The sequence below is a fragment of the Ictidomys tridecemlineatus genome, chromosome 1 (assembly GCF_052094955.1).
Source record: "Ictidomys tridecemlineatus isolate mIctTri1 chromosome 1, mIctTri1.hap1, whole genome shotgun sequence".
Lineage (NCBI taxonomy): Eukaryota > Metazoa > Chordata > Mammalia > Rodentia > Sciuridae > Ictidomys > Ictidomys tridecemlineatus.
Window position 1 is genome coordinate 32,188,286 of NC_135477.1, and position 15,879 is coordinate 32,204,164.

At 39.5% G+C, this 15,879-nt stretch overlaps 1 protein-coding gene across 2 annotated transcripts in view; it reads right to left on the reverse strand.

Annotated features, from left to right (window-relative positions):
• Plce1 (phospholipase C epsilon 1) overlaps positions 1 to 15,879 on the reverse strand; it is a 284,305-nt gene that overhangs the window by 23,486 nt on the left and 244,940 nt on the right. For both annotated transcript variants that reach the window (XM_078037879.1, XM_013362156.4), the window contains exons 20-24: positions 15,120 to 15,249; positions 10,875 to 10,996; positions 9,881 to 9,998; positions 5,701 to 5,832; positions 4,132 to 4,422 (exon numbers count right to left, since the gene is read on the reverse strand). In XM_078037879.1, coding sequence (XP_077894005.1) covers positions 4,132 to 4,422; positions 5,701 to 5,832; positions 9,881 to 9,998; positions 10,875 to 10,996; positions 15,120 to 15,249 — 793 coding nt within the window. The remainder of the gene's footprint in view (positions 1 to 4,131; positions 4,423 to 5,700; positions 5,833 to 9,880; positions 9,999 to 10,874; positions 10,997 to 15,119; positions 15,250 to 15,879) is intronic.

Below are 15,879 nucleotides of genomic sequence, written 5' to 3' on the forward strand. Positions count from 1 at the left end.
TTTTCCATGTATCTGGGGTTGGCCAAGATAATGTGCAGGAATTCCTGGGATAAGGATGTCTTAGACATAGGAAAGCTCCTGGAGCCTCAGTCTCCTTCTCTGTCAAATTAGTGCATTCAAATAGCAAATTGCTCTGGATCTGCCAGGCCCCTTCCTGTGCTGATTGACTGATTTCATGGAAGGCATGCTGTCTTACTTGCAGGAGGAGAAAATTCTCTTCCCTGGCCATCCCTAACAGACCTGGCTAGGATGGCTTAGACAGTGAAACAAACTAGCTCACAGAGGATAGCAAATATGAAATAGACATATGCAGATTGAGCATCCCTAATATGAAAATTTGAAATCTGAAATTCTTGGAAACATGAAACTATGAGCACTGACAAATTTCACCTGATGAGTGAGCACTAAACATATTGTATAAAATCCTTCAGGCTATGTGTGTAAGGGGAAACACAAATTAATTCTGTATTTAGACTCAGGTTCCATCCTCAGGATGTCTCTCACTATATATTTATGTAAATATTTCAAAGTCTGAAAAAATCCAAATCTGGAACTCTTCTAGTCCCAAGCATTTTGGATAAGGGATACTCAACTTGTATTACTAACAATACTAAGAGCTGCTCACACTTAACTGATTATAATGTCAACTCCATTCAGATTTGAAGTCTGATCGCATTAGTGCGGTATCTATCCTAATAGTTTTCCAAAACTTTCAAGCACTTTTTCTTGACTAAGGTATCTCATGGTGACCCAATGTGTAAAATAGACCCTTGTGGTAGTGCTCAGTTTGAAATGAAGGTGAGATCTGAAATCTAGCCCTCTTACTGTTTCCTAGGAGTGGTCCCAGAACTTCATCAGTGACTACAGTTTGAAAACCCCTGTTCTAACCAAGTGAAAAAATGTGCATGAATCAGTGTAACTCTACTTACCCTTCTGGATCAATCCATATGATAGATCGAGCATAGCATTGCCCTAATAGTCTTCTATTCATTTAGAAACCTTGAATTAAGTAGACACCATTCTCATAATATTTGTCCTTATATTTGGGGTCCAGAAAAATCACAAAAAGTGCAACTATCATGCAATAAGCATAATGAGTGCTTTTTAAAAAGAAGTTTTTCTTCTGACTGGAGGTGCATATTTACACACCTGTAGGTCCTGTATACAAGGGAGGAATCTGTTCTGTACCCATGTGGAAAGATTTTTGATGGTCTGTTGCCAGCAAAAATCAGGGATTTCCCTACCAGCTAGTTTCCTGCAAGATTTCTTGTTACAGAGCACTTCTGACCTTCTTGGAGTTAACAGAGCCAGCAGAAAACTGAAGGCCCTATGTCCATAGACAACCCTTTGGAGTACTAGGTCCTCTGAGATCCAGGAAATGGCAAGTCAGATGATTCTGGAGACATATTGGGAGGCTAAAGGCACAATGGGAGGGATCATGGATGACAAAGCACTTTCTAACCTAAGAATTTTTGACTCTTATCTATTTGGAATTGCAATTCACAGAGAAGTAAACACTTGGAAGAGATCTGGACCAAATATCAAGAACTACAGGTTCTGGTTGCAGTGGGGTTGATAGAAATAATCTGCTCTAACTCAGGGCAGCCTACTGTGTGCAAGGTATTGAACCAGGCTCTGCCCCCAGTTTGCAGAAATGAAGACCATTTTTATAGACAAACATGCTAACACTGCATGTGGCTTTTGCCTTGATCAGCAAGGGGGATGCTTAATCAATGCTTGCTGCACTGAATCATGGGGGGTTAGCTGGCAACGCTCTCTTCTGGGATGAAAGAATGGAAAGGACCTTGAGGATGAACCATGTAACAGAGTCATCTGCTTCCCCTGAGTGGGCTGTTCGATGTGTCCTGGCTTCCTTTGGGGACATGAAGAGTGTTTAGTGGTGAGTGGAGGACAAGTTTTAGTAGCTTCAGTGTGTGCTACTGGACTGCAGGAGTGGCAACTCTTTGTGGTCCCCTTGAGCCGGGGCTCCCTTTGCCATCAATGGAGCCAGACTGTCTGCATCAGTCTTGGCACTGTAGGAGAAAGGACACATCCAAGACCAAACACACTTCCATTTCTTTGCGAAAATCATTTTGCCAGTTGTGTCAGTGCACTTAAAATATTTCGGTATCATAATAACAGAGGGCGCCAGTAGACACAGGGGTACAGACAGGGCTAGGGATGTGAACCCACAAGCTACTCAGGAAAGATTGAAAAGAAATGGAAAATAAAACTTTTTACAACTCTGAAAATATTTCACCATTATTTCCATTGGTGAGTCCAAATCAAACTTTTTTAAAAAAAATAACTTATCAAATGCACTTAAGGATAGTTAACATCTGTGGAATGCTTTCCATGTGCCAAGCCAGGCGCTGGGCTAAGTATGGTACTTCACCTGCATCAGCTTACTTAATTTGAATTGAGAAAAGGAAACAGAACAAGGGGAAAAATACCATGACTGATATCTCTAACCACATGTCTTTGGGGTCAGCCACAAGAGGGTACTATTGGTTGGCACCAGAGGCAGGAAGCTAACTGGTCCCAGACCTACAGCTGTGGGCTGACCTCAGCTGGAGACAGGGTTGTGCTGTGGTTATGGTTCAGCACAGTTAGTTACAATCCGACTCAGTTCACATGAGCTAAATGATAAAGGCTGCTCTTCTATCCAAAGCAGTCTTATGTTTTTTTGAAGAGATTCTAGGAAACATCCCTCCTCAACTCTTTCCTCACCTTCTGTAGCTCTGCTTCTTTCCTAACCAAGTGGAAACAAAACATTGAATTTATCACTGCAAGTCATCCAGTAACCATGAACAAATTAACTATTTTGCCTTGGTTTGCTTCTCTGAGAAATGAGGATCATTTCTTAGGGTTATTGTAAAGATTAAATGAAATAATAGGAATCGGGAATTTAGCATAGTGCCTGATATATTTTAAGCATGCAATAAATGAAAACTTACTCTGAAGTTTTTAGATCTCATTTGAGTCTCATCAACAGTGGAGGAACACAAATGCTACTTTCTCTGTTCATGCAATTCATATGCTTGTTCTCTTTTAATCTGCAACACTTACAGCGCTGACCAGTGCCCTCCACCTCAATTACAAAGGGCTGGAAAAAAGCTAAAATGGTTCTAATTTGCACAATGTTTGGAGTGACCCTTCCTTCCTTCCTTCCTTCCTTCCTTCCTTCCTTCCTTCCTTCCTTCCTTCCTTCCTTTCCTTCCTTTCCTTCCTTTCCTTCCTTTCCTTCCTTTCCTTCCTTCCTTTCTCAGGGGCTTTCAACCACTGAGCCACATCCCCAGCCCTATTTTGTATTTTATTTAGAGACAGGGTCTCACTGAGTTGCTTAGCGCCTCGCCATTGCTGAGGCTGGCTTTGAACTCGAAATCCTCCTGCCCCAGTGATTACAGATGTGCACCACCATGCCTGGCAAGTGACACTGCTTTTTGACTGCAAGAACAGTTGTGTAGGGAGACAGATAAAATACGAGATGTTAAGAAATCCCTGCCCCACAGACAGGCATGGTGGCATTCACTTATAATCCCAGCTACTTGGGAAGCTGGGGCAGAAAGATCACTTGAGCCCAGAAGTTCAAGGCCAGCTTTGGCAACATAGCCAGACCCTATCTCAAAAAAAGAAAGAGAGAAAGAAGGAAAGAAAGAAAGATCCCTGTCCCAGAAGAGGAAAGAAAGAAAGAAAGAAAGAAGGAAGGAAGGAAGGAAGGAAGGAAGGAAGGAAGGAAGGAAGGAAGGAAGGAAGGAAGGAAGGAAGAAAGATCCCTGTCCCAGAAGAACCTTAAAAACAAAGTGGGGCTTGGGGGGTGTGACTCATCGTAGAGGGAAGGACAGTATGTGTGAGGCTCTAGGTTCACTCATCTGCACCAGCAACAAACAAAACTGAACACAGCTCTGTCAAGAGAAGCCTTGTGTTTAAAAAGTGCTTTAAAAAAGGGGTGGAGCCTCTTCCCTCCAAGTTTTTTCCCTATCATCTTAACTCTGAAACATCAGGGGCATAATTCAGTATCAAATCACATAATGGTGTGGACTCTTGCCCCTTGGCCAAAATGTTATTAGCAGAACCCCGTTTACTGGCATACGGAAGCCAAGGAGAGAGGCGCGGAGGCAGGCGCGTTACCATCTGTCTGGTAGTTGAGTGCCACGAGCTGGATCCCATGGAGCCAGAAGAGGAGGGGATTGGGGTTGGACGAGTCGATGCGGGTGGCGGCCGGGTAGGTCCTCAGCAGCTGGCAGGCGGTGTGCTGGATCAGTTTCTGAGAATACCTGCGACACAGACGTTTGGCGGCATTTTCATTCAGCGATGAGATATGATAGCATTTGGGAGTTCTAATGATAGCGCTGAGGGATGTGGTTGGGTTCAGAGGGGAAGAAGATTCCTCCCAGGTCTGTCGAATTCCTTCATAGGAACCTAAACTCCCCAAAAGATTAGTCTCAGATTAGTGTCGAAACCTTAAACATTTTAGAAAGATAAACCTGAACGACACCCCCACAAACAGCCATAGCACATGAATACATCAGAATAGATCTCGAATTTTCCTGAAGAGTTAGTTTGCCACTTTGAAACAACATGGTGTCTACTGAGTTTTAAAAAGAGGATAGTGGACTGGGGGTCATAGCTCAGAAGAAAGGCCCTGGGTTTGAGCCCCAGCACCCAAATAAATAAATAAATGTGGGTAGCATATTTATTTATTTAGGTACCAGAGATTGAATCCAGGGGCAGTTTACCATAGAGTAACATCCCAGGCCCTTTTTATTAAAAAAAAAATATATATATATATATATATATTTTAAATTTATTTTAATATTTTAAGACAGAGTCTCCTAAAGGTGCTTGAGGTCTTGCTAAATTGCTGGGGTTAGCCTTTAATTTGTGATCCTCCTGTCTCCACCTTCCTAGTCATGGGGAACAAGGCATGTGGCAGCACACTTGGCTGCAACATAGATTTAAATTCGAATCCTGCAAGTCCTTTGCCTCTATACCTCATCTGCTCTGTGGACATATTGCACATGTATGCAACAATATATATACAAGGTTATAAAACCCACAGAAAATGAAAACAGGAAGCATCCCAAAGCTATCAGTGATGAAGTGGTTTAATGACAGTATACCTACACAATGAATTATTAAAGAGAATAAGATAGGTATATGTACAGAAGGTTATGTAAACTTTACAGCAAGTATAAAAGATACACAAGTTTGTTCAGTTACATCCCACTTGGATTATCTTTAAAAGGATCTTATTTTTTTTGAACAAAACACAATAAACTTAAGAGTGGTTACCTCTGGGAAGTAGCATGAGGACACTGAGAGTGGAAAGGAATTTTAATAATACTCTGTATTGTTTGAACTTTAACTATGAGAATTTATTACCTTCACAATAAAAAGTAATTAGAAATAAAATGGATATATCTTCTGGGTAAAGAGTACAGTTCCAAGAACCACTAGAATGTTCCAAGGTGCTTCCAGTTTTTACTTTTGAGGCAAAGGACATTAGACTATCTCCAGTGAAATGTTATTTTTAATGAGTTAAAAGCATAAATTAAAAATATTTATGCCATTAGATAATGTGGACATTCATGAAAATAAAAAAGAATTTCAAAATTCAAGGGAAGTGCTTAGACAGCAAATACATGAATCATTCAGCATGCAGGATCAAGCAAAGATATTGTAAGAAGGTGACTTTACTTTTTCCAGATGTTTTGTTAAATGTTGCTGTCTCCCCTGGGCTCATTCTGCCCGGATTGTTGCCAAAAATGGACTTCCTGCTTTTCCTTTCTTTTCCTCTGCTTGAGCCAGATGCATTTAGAGTTGACAGGCCTGTTCCCATAAAATGAAAATAAATAAGCCAAAAACTTACAGGCAACATTTTCCATCCCTGTTAATGTTTATTTTGAAGTCCTACTACTCCCCATAACTCAGCACAGAAGACCTGCTAGCATTTTTAGCACGATTAATAATAGTATTGTAGGCAATTATATTGAAGTTTTTATCTCTTTAGGCAAATGCAACAAGAAATGTATGCTTACTGCAGAATAATCACAAGCCCTGTCTCTCTCTTATTCACAACTTACTAGTTGGCAGTGCACCTGAAAGATTTTTTTTTTTAAGGGAGAGAGAGAGAGAGAGAGAGAGAGAGAGAGAGAGAGAGTTTTTTTTTTTTTTTAGTTTTTTTTTTTTTTTTTTTAGTTTTTGGTGGACACAACATCTTATTTGTATGTGGTGCTGAGGATCGAACCCAGCACCCTGCACATGCCAGGCACATTACTGCTTGAGCCACATCCCCAGCCCCCTGAAAGATTTTTAAAAGTTGTATGAAAAAAAGTGCTGTAGTCAAGATTTAATTAGTATTTAATTCATATTAATTACTCAATTTTGAGAGATAAGAGAATGTTTTCAAGTCTGAACTTTAGCATCATATTGTTCAGGTTCAATTCCTTCTGGTCTGAGCCTTGACTTGACACAATCTACCTTCCTTGGTTCCCTTCTTTACAAAATGGGTATGATAAGAGAAATGCACTCATAGGACTAGTTTGAGAATTAAATGGGAAATACAATGTGATGATAATGAAATTTCATGGCTTCTCTTTCTCCCTCCTGGTCCAACCACTCCCTGGATCCTTCATGCCTGGCAGAGTGCCTGGTGCATAGCAGGAACTTGGTGCATATTTGTTGATTGAGAAAATGAATGCACACCACACAGACCTGGCTCTAAGAGTGACTTAAAGGCTCCAATGAAGCCACAGTTGCCTCCAAATCATTCCCAGGGTCCATAATTGTACCTGTAGGAGAGCAACTCCTTAAGCTGAAGCAGCATCAGAAGCCCTTTTTTTTCGAAACAGAAATATACTTTCAAGAACATCCTCAGAGACAGAATAATATTTAAAAGCATAGACTTTGGGGTGAAAAAACTGAGTCTCAGAAAGGCGATTTGCCTTTGCCAAAGTCAGGTAGCCAAGGTCCCAGATCTCTGAGCAATGATATTGTCCAGTGATGTTTTCACTAACCAATATTTCTCTTGACTGTACTCTTTTTTTTTTCTTTTTTTTTTTAATTTATTGGTTTGGCTGTACTCTTGACTACAGAACAAGTAAAGACCAAGGAGGTGGCCAAATATGTACCTATAAATGCAAGGAGCTCCCCAGAAGGAGGCAGTGTGATGGGTTGAAGTGTCTCGGGCCTTGCAGCTTGGACAGTGTCAAAGGGAGAAGGTAGGATAGGCCAGGTTGAGTACACTGTGGGATCAAAAGCCTGGCAGTGGGAAAGACCATGGTGTGTGTATATGCTTGATGAGATTTGGGAAGTATCCAGAAACTATGGAGTGGGGTAATATGATAAATGGAATAATAAGATCAAATACCATGCCCTTCTTTTTCTTTTTTTTCTATTAGAAAAAAGAAAAATAGAGAGAGATATAAGATGTAACTGAGAAACAAATCCTCTAAGATAGAAGATAGAAACAACAACAACAACAACAAAAATCAGCTACTTCCTTGGCCCTAAGAAAGCTAAGGCAGTGTGGTGAAAAGAACGCAGCCCTGGGAATTGAGACACCCAGTTCTGGTCTTGCCTGACACTGCCCAGGTTCATGATTGTGGGAAACTCACTTTACTCCTGTGGGTGTCAGACCATATGGTCTTGGTGTGCCTGACCACTCTGCAAGTATTTTTGGGTGAAAGGTGAGATATATTGAAAATGATAATGTAACTTATCAATTAAACTAACTGACATTTTCCTCATGTACAACCAAACAAATATAACAACAACAAATGTTTAGAAGGTATTGTAGCAATGATTTAGCAACGTCATTAAGTTACTTTGAGAAAGGAAATAGAATTGGGGTGAGAAAAAGGTCAGAAACTTTAATTAATAAATCAATGAAAAATACCTATTAAAGGATATGTACTATATAAACAGTATATTTAATAAGCCATCCATATGCTTAGTGTGTGCCTCAAGTCAGAGCAAATAATCTCTTGGCCCTTCTATGGTTCTCTGTTAGTACAGAAAGTTCATCTTTTACACTGACTACAAATATCAATGAGAATTTGTGCACCTTCATTATTCAGTGCTTGAGAGAGAAAGGACAAAGGCAGTGGAATGGATTGGGTGTACCCAGTATCACCTGTATGGATGAAGAATAAGAGATGCACTGAGTGTGATTTTTGAACAGGGTGGCCCTCACACTTGATCACACAATTGAGGACATGCCAGTCATGATGACTGACAGGGAAAGAATTTTCCTTCATCATAAAAATAATTTCATGAGGTGCATGTATGATCATAACCTATTTAGGTCATGTAAAGTCTCACTCTGTGAAATGAAAATGTTAGCTTCTTGTATTTCTTTGAAGTATCTGTTTGCTACTTTTTCACTCATATTCTTTTCAACAGAATTTGCTAGCAGATGAGCATTAGCAGCTGCCAACGGTTTACAAACAGTTACTGGAGGAAAACTTAAAATTAAGGAATCTCTGGCTCCCTACCCCCACCATGTGTGAAAAGGCCACTATTGCCAAATATTTTTAATAGCCCAACACCTTTGTCCCATTTGCCAGGTACAGTGTGAGAACTGCTGCTAAGCTCTGATGAGTTCAGCCCATCTTGAGAAGATGAGGTTTGGCATTTTAACGCCCCTCTCTAGGCCAAGTTTATATACTCAGTTACTAACATTTAGACTAGTCCTCCAATCCCAGCTCTTTCCTGTCCTCAGAAATCTTGTGCAAGGGGATTCTTTTTCTTAGTATAAGAAGATGAATTTTTCTGACGGCCATGTATTTGTGGACTTTCCCACCTGTTGGTGCCCCATTTGTGGGACACATAACTGGGTGAATTAAGCTCATTGGTAATATCCCTATCAAGAGGGGCAGAGTATAGGTATGCTTCAGGGCATGACTTGGAAGACAAGCTTCAGAATCATAAATTTACTATTTGCTAACTTAAATGAACACTTTTTTGAAGAAATGGTTCATCAACATAAATTCATTGTACTTTTAGAAATGGCCATTTGGGGAAACTTCCTCCCCTACCACAACCCCACCCTTGGTCCTTGCAGTTTAGGTAGAACCTCACTATGCAGCTCAGGGATTAAGTGTGTCATTTGCCTAAATGCCTCCAGACTATCAGAGCATAGCATCTTCTTGGCCACAGTGCTTGGTTAAGGTTTGGGAAAAAAACAAAAAACAAAAAAAAACAGTGAGAAACTTCTGCTGGAAGCTTTGAAGAAGCAATTGCACTGAAGCCAAGTCTGGAAGTGTGAAGTGCTAGCCTGCTACGGCTACCTTACAACCACAAAAAGAAGAAGGCCAAAAAAGTGGAGGAAAATTGACAAATGGGGAGAGATAAAGCATGTGCCCTGGATCAGGCTGCACCTGAAACTCATACATCTTTATTGATTTCTGCATCTTTAAGACAAGAATCTTAACTGATACCCCCTGAAAACTTGGGCAAATTACATTATCTCTTTAAAAAAATTATTTGTTTTATTTAAAAATGGAGATAATACCACTGACCTCATAGAATTATTATGAATAGTTAAAGAGAGGATTTATATAAAATATTAGGCACAAATCCTGGTGCTTAAGTGTTTAATAAATTTTAATTGTTGGATCTTATAGATGTTATTATCAATTATTCACTGTTATGAAAAGATATTGTGTAGTTTGGAAAAATGAATATTCTATGGTATTTTTCTTCATGTGCATCAAAGCAAATAACAACAACAATAATAAATATTTAGAAGGTATTATAACCATTGATTTGGCCACACAGTTTATTTTGGAGCATTCACAATGTCTAATCAGATAAATAGGATATTTTCTTCCTTTGGTATCTTTGACTGTTATAGATGGCATTGCCTACATTTTACCTGGAAATTTTACTGCTTGGCAATAGATGACAAGGTCAGAAAGCTCCGGTGCAATCTGTCTGCTTTCTTTTTTATTCTGAGGAAGATAAAATTCTTCTCCCAGTTCCATGTCATAAACCTATCAAGAGAAAATGAGACCGTTTTCCATGGTAGGTAGAAGTCACTCATCTGTGCATTCCCAATGCTCTTTACCTGTACTTTACCTGGAGGGTCACCAGTGTCCTTCCCTGGCTCAGTACATACCTGCACTGGGGTCCTAACACCTCACCTGGAGTGAGAGCTTTCTGAGGGCAAGAATGAGACTCATTCATCCTTCAAGTGCCTTGGGGCATAACCCACTGACTGACACAGGGAACAGCCCTAGAGAATTGACTCTAGTGTCTATGGTGGCTCAATTTCTTTACATATTCTATGACTCTGTCATCCAACAATGTCACTCACAACAACACCTTCTGTAGATTCCGCTCAGTCTACATGCTGTGAGGCCCTTGAGGGTAGGGTCTGGGGATCCCATTTATCTTCCTATTCTTGGTGTTATTCCTCTTTAACACTTCACAAGTTGCCTCCCTTTTATTTTCTTGGTTGTTATAAATGCATTTAAGACATCATGAAATCCCCTGAACAACCAGGCTGTCCTCTTGGCCTGAATGCCCTGATTCTGTCTGTTTGGCCAAATCTTCCTTCTCATATGTCAGCTTCCCTGAGGGCCTGTCCTTGATGCTCTGATAACACAGGGCAACTGCTATTCTTTGCACATGTCCACAGGTCTGTCTCCATCACTGACCCACCTCCTGTGCCGCTCCAGTGTCTGCCATACATACACCTTTGGTAGGTATTGGTGGGATGAATCGAGACCAAACTTTCAATGGCAGGTGGGTGTCTCATGTTATCACTTTGGCATCCATGGGTCAGCGAGGGCAAAGGTGAAGGGAAAGGTAGGAAGGAAGTGAGTACCACAGTCCAAATATTATTTAACAGGAAACCATCCACCCACCTTTCCTTTGTTGTAAGCAGAGTTATCTGCCTTCTTTATCCGCTTGGGAATTTCTTCATTGTACTCAAACTGAAGCTTGTCAGGACATGATTTATTTTCAGGTCTGTCTTCCAGAATGTTGTCTGAAAATGTGTTAGCAGGCTTTAGTAACGAAGAACCAAACGTGACACTTAAGGGCAACATGTACTTCATTGTGAGGGCAGCCAGACATTTGTACTTGTCTGCGAGACCAAGGCTCTGTCTACATGATACCAAAATAATGGCTTGAACCATAATTTTAGAAATTGGGTTGATATATTTAATTTCAATTTAACTTACGAATTTACCAGTTATTTTGATACCATATAGACACAGTCTAAACGAGAGTGATCATTTTCAAACAGATGGTTAGAACTCTGCAAATGCTGTGGGAAATATTTTGCATCAAGAAGCTGACGGCACAAGTCTGGGAAGGATTTAGTGGTTAAAGCACTTCTAGACAGTACATATATGATTTAATCACCCTCACCTTGAAAGGAAGCTATTGGCTTCTCTTACTTTGAGAAATGTCAAAACCAGTGTGTGGCAGGGAAAGGGGACACTTATTATTCTATGCCATTTTTACAATTTATTGGAAAGCAAAATCTTCGCAATTTTAATTATTAGGTGAAAAATCTTAAGAACAGGAATTGTAAATATATCTAAGGGTGACATATTATTTTTTTGTTTTGCTCTTTTTTTAGCATTTCTAATCAGAATGACTGTAAAAGTGTGAGTTATCATGATTATCCTCTTTTTCTTTCTTTCTTTTTTTTTTTTTTGGTACTGGGGATTGAACTCAGGGGCACTCAACCACTGAGCCACAACCCCAGCCCTATTTTTTTATTTTATTTTATTTAGAGACAGGGTCTCATTGAGTTACTTAGCCTTGCTGTTGCTGAGGCTGGCTTTGAACTTATGATCCTCCTGCCTCAGATTCCCAAGCCACTGGGATTTCAGGCATGACTACACTCTTTTAACATAAAAAACAAAAAAGCGAATTCCTCACTCATCAGACTACAAATGCTTAGACCAAAATATCCTTATAGCAAATCAGGGCCATGCAGGCTGCCAAGAAGTAAACAAGACCAATCATTTCATTACATTTGTATTCATAAAAGTGTCACAACTTCATGCTCATCAGGCCCAAGAGATCAGAAACATAATGTTGATACCCATGCAGTTAAAATGCCCATATAGATGGTGTTTACCTTCCTGACTGTTAGGAGCAGGGGAAGCAGTAAGGACATCTGCTACAGAAAAACAGAGTCAGACAGGGTGTACAAGTAAGGAGAACTGAGATGAAAAGCCAGATAAATTAAACTAAGGCATGAAGCAAAGCATAAATAACAGCTTAGATCACAAGATAAATGAAACAAGAAATGTTTGGTAGATTTACTATTTTGACTATATAGGTACGCAAGAGCTAGCAATAAATATATGCAAACATTATTAATGTTAATCATGCTCTCAGTAGCCACATTCATATTACATATTTTCAGTTACGGACTGTTGTGATACTCCCAGTATAAGTTTAGTTCAATGAACAGAAATCAGTTAATTTGTTAAAATCTTGCAGTTGTTGTCATAAAATATGCATATATTAAGTGGTAAATTCAAACTTGTGCTCCAGTGTATGTTCAAAACTAGTTGAAGTAAACAGTAACATTGGAGTGGAAATTAAATGAAATAAAAATCCATTAAGAATTTATTATCCAAAAGGCAGAGTAGCAATTAGTAGCAACCTCAAATACATGACCCTCCTTGTGACTTCCTTAGGGTTTTCTTGAAATAATTCTGTGACTAAGGATCATCTCACTTTTATAGCCCAAAGTGGCTTTAGATTCATTCCTTTATCTTGTGGGTATGAAAACTGAGGACTAGAGCTGTCATAGAGACACACTGGGGACCCTGACTATAGAGATGGGTTTCCTCTGTGGCCCTCAGGAGGCTGATGAAACTCCTACAAATGTGTGCAGAATTTTGAGAGCACATTTATTTCTCAGAGGTGACTGGTCACAGCTTCTAGTTTCTCAAAGGGACTTATTACAAAAAGCATGGAAAATTTTGAGATCCCCCTAAGAGGCAACCTCTACAGTGGGCAGAATTCTATTTTCTTCTCATCCCTACTGGAAAAAGTGGAGATGGTAGAGGAAAGTAGAGATGAGCACAGTGCTAGGTTCACCATGGAAAAACTACACTAGATAAGGCATTTAATAGTCACATATGGAAGCCTTCATAGGACAAGCTTCAACAAGGCACCGCACAACTGCAAGGCCTATTTGGGAATCAGATAGTCAGTGGGATCTTCAATGAAGTGGGAAATAATTACGTGTTGGGAGTGGATTGAAGTTATCATAGATCATAGTATTAGTGCTAGCACTTGAGGGTGAGGGAGAAAATTACCAAACACTTTACAGAAACTTTTTATTGTATATTAGTGGTACCTAAACCAAGAAGGTGAGAGGACATTGTCCAAGGTCTCACAGAGCCTGATAGGGTCCTCTTTTTCACTGATAGAAAAAAAATACAGGGCTGAGGCTGTGGCTTAGTGGCAGAGCACTTGCCTAGCATGTGTGAGGCACTGGGTTCAATCCTTAGCACTGCATACAAAAATAAATAATATAAAGGCATCCTGCCTGTCTACAACTACAAAAAAACTTTTAAATAAAAGATGTTAACTTTATTAAAAAAATACATACAACCATCTTAGAAATTTAGTGGGGGTAGGATTAAATTTTACTCTAATTGAAAAATAAAATAGATCCTTCTTCCACCTGTTCATTTTGTCATTTGCAAATAAAAAATGCCTATAATAATAATGATTGTAAAAACCTTTCTTCTTTCCTATTCTCAAAAGTACAGAAAGTGCACAGGAGTAATTTATGATGGAGAGTGAATTTGTTTTCCACTAGACTAGTTTCTTACAGGGTTAAATAACATCTGCACTGATTGATTTCTTCATTGCGGTTTTCATTTCATATCTGTATCAATTTTTCTTCTATGGGACATTACCACAACTGTAATAAAAGTCCATGGGGAAGAATAAGTCTACATAAAAATGTCCACATTTCCATCACTTTTCAGGAACAGGCTGTAAATAAGTTGCTTTTGACTTCTTTCAGTTTTCTCCCTTTTTATATCTGGTTAGTTGTGACCCTTTTATTATCTCATGGAGTTTTGGGTCAAGTAAACTGGCTTCTAGTTGATGTTAGGAAACAAACAACTATTATGAAGAACAAATATTAAATGGTTGCAGCCTGATATTATATTTTGGGTCAGAAAAAGACAGGACTGTCATCAGTGATGGAGGCTCATGGAACTGAAACATGATTGGAGACCACCTGAGTGTGAGGAGCAGATATTGAGAGGAAGGTGGCTGAGTCGTCATGCCAGTAGTAAGTGGACAGTATTCTGGGGCTACCTATATACTTAGCAAAACAATTAGTCAATGGAGAAACAACATATGCTACATATATAATATTTATATAAGTAGGAACCTTGGCATTTTCTCATTACTGTATTGCTTTCTTTCAGAAGACACCAAACGAAACAGTTATATATCAGCAAAGGCGTCCGAGAAAACATTTTGTCATCTCTAGCAAATGGCACTAATTTAGAGCAAATGAAACACTTGAAACCTAATTCTTACATGAGTAAAGTCCTTTACTGGTAACCAGTGGGTAACATCATTCATTTGACTTTTTTGGTATTATGTCATTAGCCATCCCTCATGTCCGCCCCCTCCCTTTGGTAGGGCCAGAAGGAAATGTCTTGTTGGTTTAGTAATCTGAGAACCAGGAAGGGAAGGGGAATGAGGTGCTTTTATTTCTATCATCCTAGAAAAGTCTTGAGTCGAAATGAGAGAGACAGCATAGAGTGGTGATGCTGCCCCCTATTGGCAGTGGAGGAGAAACTGCCCAGAGCCTCAGCCACATCAGAAATGAAGAGGGTGGAAGTGAATTTCTCTGCTACAATTCTCTTTCTCTAGGAACGTGCTCCCTGCACCATCCTCTTCTCTGGGTTGTGGTCATGATGGCTGACAGAATAAATCTCTTTCCTTCCTTGCTGATCACTAGGTTACTGGATTCAGAAACTTTCAGACAATATTATAAAATTTGTATTCTTGATCTATAGAACTCCAGACTTATGAGATGGGGTGTGAGAGAAAAGGAAAATCATTCAAGTTTTCCTTTACACACAGCATTGGACTCTTGTTTCTCTTACCATCAGAAAGGGATTCATAGTCATAATCATATTCATCCTCTTCATCTTCCTCTTCCTCATTATTGGCAGGTGGGGGATTGGCATTCCCACCATTATAAGCCTGTGCTTGCATGGATGCTAACTGATGAGCCTGTAAGAAAGAAATAATTAAATACTAAACATGCCAACCCACTGAACTTTCACTTAGAACTGTCAAAACTACCACCTAAGGCTTACTACAGCAATTAAAAGTGGATTACCCTATTTTGATTCATTTGAGAGAGGAACAAAACCTCTAGATTCATTTGAAATGCAATGTCAAAACTTGGACAAATGTCAACATTCTTACAGGAAGAATACTGGAGCTTTTAGAAAGGATCACAAGGCACCGGGGTGTAGTGCCCAGCTCCCTAGGCTCCTGGAGCAAATCCTCTGAGAGAAAACTTCGGTGCCTCGAAAACCCAGGATCCATCCTTAATGACTGAAGATGTGAAACAACCCATCAATTCTGGAACAGTCAGTCTCTGCTAAGACCCATCCCCCACACTTTTTATTTTTCCTTCTTAAAATAATATGAAGAGTCCTCTGACCTTAAGAACAATATTAGGATCTCTATGGGCAAAGATCAAAAGAAGAGTTGCCAGTTTGAAGAAAGCTCTTTTTCAACAGACTTTATCCAAACTGCAAATCAGATTAAAAAAAAACAGGCTTAGAAACTTTGGGAAATTTGATGTTTTGTGGGGAGGGAGGTCATTTATTGAATAAAGAACACGGAATTTTG